This window comes from Ailuropoda melanoleuca, chromosome 14 (assembly GCF_002007445.2).
Source record: "Ailuropoda melanoleuca isolate Jingjing chromosome 14, ASM200744v2, whole genome shotgun sequence".
NCBI lineage: Eukaryota > Metazoa > Chordata > Mammalia > Carnivora > Ursidae > Ailuropoda > Ailuropoda melanoleuca.
In genome coordinates, this window is record NC_048231.1 from 86336117 (window position 1) to 86344415 (window position 8299).

An 8299-nucleotide genomic window follows, 5' to 3' on the forward strand; every position below is an offset into this window, starting at 1 on the left:
GGTGCCCAGAAGCAAATTTCCTGTATTCTTGACTCTGTTTCTTATTATTCTCTTTTCTTCACCTTGAGGTCTGATCTTTTCCCACAAGGGAAGAATTTGGTTTTGACTGATTGCTGATGATGCTTGACAGTTTGGTTCAGTGTTCTAGCTCTGGACTATACTCTGATTAATTGATTAATTAATCTGATTAATCCCACTGTAAAGACAGCATGAAGAAACTGTGGCAAATTAAGTGAAGATAAGCTCTTTATGTCAAGAGACATTGTGGAAGAATGCTTTTGATAGATAACAATTATTTAGAGAATATGTCTCTGATGATTCAAAGAGTCAAAAGTTACTTTAGATGCCTTTACTTAGCTATCGATGGGCAACAGTGTGGTCCAGGAAGTTCAGAACGTTTGTAACATACCTAGTTAGTGGCAATAATAGCACTGAAACACAGGTCTGAAGTCCTTTTTAGATGAGTTTCTATTAATCTTGTTCCTCTTTTTAAAGATTCAAACAAAAAATGGTGGTAATTGCCTTTTTAATCTAAGAAATGAGTTTAGGCCTTCCTCACCTTCACCTTTGACTTCCTTTCTAAGGCCTAGATGACATGAAGCTGGAGATACCATTTATCTTTGGGGTCTCTTATTTGGTGCCCTGAATTCCCTCAGCCTTGGTCCCAGTGCCTATGCACCTTCTGATTGCCTGTAAGCATTGCAACACCCAAACTGGGGTTTATTGTCTGAAACAGAGTCCCATATTTTGGGACATTTAAGAGCTACTCTGTGTGCTCCAAAGACTTCTACTCTGTGTTTCCTTTAGTGATGTTTCCAGTCATAAGAAAAGGGATAATAATGAGCTAACTAGTGACCAAATGTTTCTTTGAATACTTAGTAAGTGATAGGAAAATGTTACTTGTACAGTTTTATTATTTACTGTTTACATCAACCCTATGAAATAGGTGATGTCATCCACGTGAGGGCATCGAGGCTTTGCATGATAATGCAAATTTCCAAATGCCACCATCTATCCAATGAAAGGTGGAGTTAAAATTTAAACCTGAATCTGTTAGACTCCAGTGTCTATGCTCTTAATGACTACAGTGTACTGCCTTCTGCAAAAATCTAATTATAGAGGATATCTCTTATTCTAGTTTTCTCAACAACACATTGAGGTATATATTATTATCCCCAGTTTTGATATAAGTTGAGCTGATAATTAGACAAATTAAGAAACTTGCTCAGAATATTGAGGGTATGGGATTTAGATTCAAGACTCTCTGATCTCAAGACTTACATGTTTTAACACGATGCAGTATTTCTGCTACAATAGCAAATTATGTATACATGGTACTTTAGAATTTACAAAAGTAAATTTATTGACATTAATTCCTTATTATAATTTTATTACATAAATTTTTATAGATGAAAGAATAGAATCACAGAAACATCTTACCAAATAAAAATAGCTGGTGGTAGCAGAAAATGGATTTTATATAAATGTTTTCAGACTCTGAATTTCATGCTGCCAAATACTAACCTGTATGAAAAGTTAGCCGGAAAATTGGATAAGGCACTAATTAATGCTATTAAGGTAGAAGGCTCCAAAGCAGACAAATTTATGAAAGGCCCAAAGGGAAGAAAATTTAATCAGATCTTTGGAGTCCCTCAAATCAGTCTGCAGCAGTCACCTACACATGTATAGGTAGTTCTTTTGACTGTGGGAAGAATAGGAGTTTCCAAGAAGACATTTATTATTTTTCTTAGTTTGAAATGCAGATATATGAAAAGAAAGTATGAAAGTCAATGGAAGTTTCTTTGTTCCTATATTAAATACAGTGTAAGGACAAAGTCTTTCCTAAGACTTTCCTAAGTCATTATTTCTTACTGACACTATTAAGATAGTTTCTTATATTTATACATCCTTTAAATGAAGTGATCTATATATAAAAACGATTATTGAAGGTACTAATTGTGCTTGAGACATTTGGTTTCATTTGCAGTAATCTTATTTAAATCCTCTCCAGGTGACACGAAATTTCTTCAGTGACTTGTCTCTTTGGAGAATCTTCCTGGCTTGTCTCTTAGCCTGTGCACTAACAACAACCATTGGAGTACTCATAGAGTGTCTGGTGTATTATAGGAAAAATAATAATGCCTCCATTATTATTCAACTCCCTCAAAACCATGGGACAACTTCTTCTACTAGTTCTCAAACTATAGTACCTATTACTATAACAGATTCTACCGCAACATCTGATTTGACTACCATCACTACAACCACTGCTAGCACTTCAACAGAATCAACTAATACAAAAACCACTGCTTCCACTGACACTATAACAGCAGCAGCCACCACTACCACTTCTACTGCTTCTACTGAACATAAAACAATGGCAGGAACAAACACTTCTACTAAACCAAATGCCACAATGACTCCCGGCAATATCACTGAGGTGAAAACCACAATAGCCACTACTACTGCTCCTACTGAACCTACAACCACAGCGACAGTCACCAATTCACTTGAACTCCCTACCACAAAGATTGCCAAAACAACCACTGAGGCTACAACCACCACGGCCACCACAGCAGCCTCTACAGAACCTACAACCACCACAGCCACTAATTCTCTCTCTATCAAACCCACAACTACCACAGCAGCCACCACATCATCTGAACCCACTACCACAAAAATTTCCAGCACTAAAACTGAGGTTAGTACCACTGCAGCCAGCACTACAACGTCTACTGAACCTACAACTACCATGGCTACCACCATAACTTCTATGGAACCTACAACATCCAAGGCTACTTCTACAACTTTTACTGAAATTCCAACCACCACAGCCAGCACAACTTCTGCCAAACTTACAATAACCACAGCCACCGCTACAACCTCTACTGAACCCACAACCACCACAGCAGTGACCACATCATCAGTACCAACTCTCACAACAATTGCTGGCACTACCCCTGAGTCTACAACCACCACAGATACCACTATAACTTCTATGGAGCTTACAACCACTATGGCCACCACTATAACTTCTACTGAATCTACAACCACCACAGCCACCACAACAATTTCTACGAAACCCACAACAACCACAACCACCACTACAACTTCTGAACCTACAACCAGCACAGCCACCACTATTGTTCCTACTGAACCTATAACCACCACAGCAGTCACCACATCAGAACCCACTACCACAATAACTGCCAGCACTACCACTGAGGCTACACTCACCACAGATACAACTGCAACCTCTACTGAACCTACAACCATCACAGCCACCACTATAATTTCTACTAAAGGTACAACCACCATGGCCACCACTCCAAACTCTACTGAACCTATAACCACCATGGCCACAAATACTGCCTCGACTGAACCTACAACAATCACTACAGCCACCACTTCATCTGAACCAACTACCAAAATAACTTCCAGCACTACCACTGAGGCTGCAAGCACCGTAGATACCACTACAAGGTCTACTGAACCTACAACCACCACAGCCATGATGACAACTTCTACCCAACCTACAACCACTATGGCCACGACTATTGTCTCTACTGAACCTACAGCCACCACAAAAGCCACTTCAGCATCTGAACGGACCATCACAATAACTGCCAGCGTTACCCCTGAGTCTACAACCACCACAGATACCACTATAAGGTCTACGGAACTTACAACCACTACGGCCACCACTATAACTTCTACTGAACCTAAAACCACCATGGTCACTACTACAACTTTGCCTGAACCTACAACCAACAGGGACACCACTGTAATTTCTACTGAATCTACAGCCACCATAGCCACCACAATTTCTGCGAAACCCACAACCACCACAGCCACCACTACAACTTCTGCTGAACCTACAACCACCACAGCCACCACAAATTGTCTTTCCCGAATCTGCCAGCACAACAGCAGTCACCACAGCATCTGAACCAACCACCACAATAACTGCTAGCACTACCACTGAGGCTACAACCACCATGGACAGCACTACAATTTCTACTGGACCTACAACCACCATGGCCACCGCTCCAACATCTACTGAACCTACAACAACCATGGCCACTGCTACAACCTCTACTGAACCTATAACTACCACAGTCACCACTGTAACTTCTACTGAACCTGCAACTACCATGGCCACCTATACTGCTTCGACCGAACCTGCAACCACCACTACAACCATCACTTCATCTGAACCGACTACCACAATAACTTCCAGCACTACCACTGAGGCTATAACCCCCACAGCCACTGCTACAACTTTGCCTGAACCAACAACCAACAGGGACACCACTGTAATTTCTACTGAATCTACAACCACCACAGCCACCACTACAATTTCTGTGAAACCCACAATCACCACAGCCACCCCTACAACTTCTACTGAACCTACAACCAGCACAGCCACCACTATTGTTCCTACTGAACCTATAACCACCATAGCAGTCACTACATCAGAACCCACTACCACAATAACTGCCAGCACTACCACTGAGGCAACACTCACCACAGATACAACTGCAACCTCTACTGAACCTACAACCACCACAGCCACCACTATAACTTCTACTGAAGGTACAACCACCATGGCCACCACTCCAACCTCTACTGAACCTATAACCACCATGGCCACGTATACTGCCTCGACTGAACCTACAACAACCACTACAGCCACCACTTCATCTGAACCAACTACCAAAATAACTTCCAGCACTACCACTGAGGCTGCAAGCACCGTAGATACCACTACAAGGTCTACTGAACCTACAACCACCACAGCCATGATGACAACTTCTACCCAACCTTCAACCACTATGGCCACGACTATTGTCTCTACTGAACCTATGGCCACCATAAAAGCCACTTTAGCATCTGAACGGACCACCACAATAACTGCCAGCGTTACCCCTGAGTCTACAACCACCATAGACACCACTATAAGGTCTACGGAACTTACAACCACTACGGCCACCACTATAACTTCTACTGAACCTAAAACCACCACAGCCACCACAATTGTCTTTACCGAATCTGCCATCACAACAGAAGTTGCCACAGCATCTGAACCAACCACCACAATAACTGCCAGCACTACCACTGAGGCTACAACCACCATGGACAACACTACAATTTCTACTGGACCTACAACCACCATGGCCACCACTCCAACATCTACTGAACCTACAACAACCATGGCCACTGCTACAACCTCTACTGAACTTATAACTACCACAGTCACCACTGTAACTTCTACTGAACCTACCACCACCATGGCCATCTATACTGCTTCGACCGAACCTGCGACCACCACTACAGCCTTCACTTCATCTCAACCGACTACCACAATAACTTCCAGCATACCACTGAGGCTATAACCCCCACAGCCACTGCTACAACTTCGCCTGGACCTACAACCAGCAGGGACACCGCTGTAATTTCTACTGAATCTCCAACCACCACAGCCACCACTACAATTTCTGCGAAACCCACAACCACCTCAGCCACCAGTACAGCTTCTACTGAACCTACAACCACCACAGCCACCACAGTTGTCTTTACCGAATCTGCCACCACAACAGCAGTCACCACAGTCTGAACCAACCACCACAATAACTGCCAGCACTACCACTGAGGCTACAACTACTGCAGACACCAGTATAACTTCTACCGATCCAAAAACCACCACAGCCACCACTATAACTTCTACTGAACTTACACCCAGCAGGGTCACCACTATCATCTCTACTGAACCTACAGTCACCACTACAGCCATCATTTCATTTGACCCAACTACGACAACCACTGCCAGCACTACCACTGAGGTTACAAACACCATGGCCACACTACCGTATCTATTGAACCTACAACTACCATGGACACCACTACCACATCTACTGAACCTACAAGCACCATGGCCACCACTACCATGTCTATTGAACCCACAACCACCATGGCTACCCCTACCACATCTATTGAACCTACAAGCACCATGGCCACCACTATCACTTCTACTGAACCTACAACCACTGCAGCCTCCACCATTACTTCTACCAAACCTACAGCCATCACATCCATCACTACCACTTCTACTGAACCTACAACCACTGCTGTCACCACTACAACTTCCATCGAACCTGTAACCACCATGACTACCACTACTACTTCTTCTGAACTTGTGGTCACCACAGTATCTGGACCAACCACCACAAAAACTGCTAGCACTACCACCAAGGCTGCAACCACTATAGCCACCACTACTGCTTCTAACGAACTTATGGCCACCACAGCCACCACAACTTCTACCAAACCTACAATGAGCAGGGCCACCACTACCACTTCTGTGGAACCTACAATCACCAGAGCCACCAGTATAACTTCTGAATCAAAAACCCACACAGGCACAAACATTGTCTCTACTGAACCTGGAACTCCCACAGCAGCCACCACAGCATCTGAACAGATCACCAGAACTACTGCTAGTGCTAACACGGAGGCTACAACCACTATGGACACCACTACAACCTCTCCTGAACCTACACCATGGCCACCGCTAGTGCTTCTATGAGACCTATAACCACCACTGAGGCACCACTTCATCTTAACTGACTAACACAGCTACCAGCACTACCACTGAGGCTACAGCCACCACGACCACCACTACTACTTCTCCTGAACCTAGACCACCATAGTAGCCACGAGTTCATCTTAACCAACTACTGTGACACCTGCCAGCATGACCACTGATACTACAATTACAACAGGTTCTAATGAACCTACAACACTACAGTCACCATTAAATTTATACCAGTCTCCTAAACCTACAACCACAGGAATTGCTACCACTTCAACTGAACTGCTACCACAATGATGAGGAGCACTACCATGGAGGCTGCAAGCAACAGCCAGTACTACTGCTTCCACTGAACCTACAACCACCACAACAGCCACTACTTTCACTGAACCTACTGCCACAATAACTGCTAGTACTGCCACTGAGACTAGAACCACAGTGGCCACCAGTATTGCTCTTACTGATTCTATAACCACCACTTCATCACTTATCCCACCAACACAACTGTGAGCACCTTTTAGTCATCTGAACCTACCACTGTAATTCCAAGCATTGTCTTTCAACTGAATGCATTACCACAACTGCTATTATCATTTCTGTTGCACCCACAACCATTTCTACCAGGATGATATTAACTGAATCTGTGAGTGCTATCACTTTTGTTGAATATTCTGTTAGATTACAGTACCAGTTCAGTTCTTTCTAATCCATATTGGCCATCCCTCCCACCACCACTGAAGGTACAACTACATAAATTATCCAAAAACTTCTAGTCAGATCTGAGTCATTCCCATTTCAAATAAACCTATAATCACCATCAGTTTATCAGGATCTCTAGACACTACTGTCTGCTCCTCAACTGAGTCTACATTATTTGCCATAGCTACCTTCACTTCAGTGACTGAATCTAGTCTGTTTTCGGACTCAACTAAAACATCATCTTCAACTTCCACTCCCACCAACCCAAGTAGAAATAAAATAAATACGCATGCTACCAACTTAACTGACTTTCCAATCACAACACCATAATGCCTTTAGCTGAATGTATAATCTCTAAAATCAACATTAACATTAACTGTTAATGGAAAGTGCAACCATAAGTTTTAAGTAATCTATCATAATACAGTGGCAGTTCCCACACCTTCAAATAAGTCTGTAGACACAATAATAGCATTACATTCATAAAACATGCCAGTACCACAACTTCTACTGAAATTTCATGATAGGGACCCCTGCATCAGTCAGTTGTACAGTCCCATACCGTCCCTGTGCTCCATCATTTCTACAGTTCCATTTTTAACATATGTACTAATACAACAGACAAAATTTCACCAAATCCTTCAGTGCCCTATCACCTGAATCTGTAAGCACTGTAATTTCTATGGACATGTTATTCAAAGCCATCCATTACTTATCCATCCAATGCTGCCTGTAATTGTAGTAAATCCGATAAGTCACACTATCATTCCCACTTGACAAAAGTGACAAATTCATAATGACCTCCATTGCAACTGTAGTTAGGATGCCTGAAAATTAAATCCTAACATCCACTATCATCAACCCCACCCCAGAACCAATATCTATTATTAGTAACATAAGTGATTCCATGGCCAATAACTGCCAACATACAATAACTGCCAAAATAACCATTTCTAAGAGTTACTTAATGACCGATTCAACTATCATAGTGATAATGAATTTTACCCC

At 42.6% G+C, this 8299-nt stretch overlaps 1 protein-coding gene across 1 annotated transcript; it reads left to right on the forward strand.

Annotated features, from left to right (window-relative positions):
- The first annotated feature begins 363 nt into the window (after positions 1-363).
- On the forward strand, positions 364-7600 carry LOC117795947 (mucin-2-like). The gene is given in 6 exon segments (XM_034642206.1): positions 364-396; positions 2012-3932; positions 3934-5393; positions 5466-6157; positions 6241-6500; positions 6607-7600. Coding segments are annotated over 6 exon segments (4470 nt in total). The 3' UTR covers positions 6711-7600.
- The last annotated feature ends 699 nt before the right edge of the window (positions 7601-8299 follow it).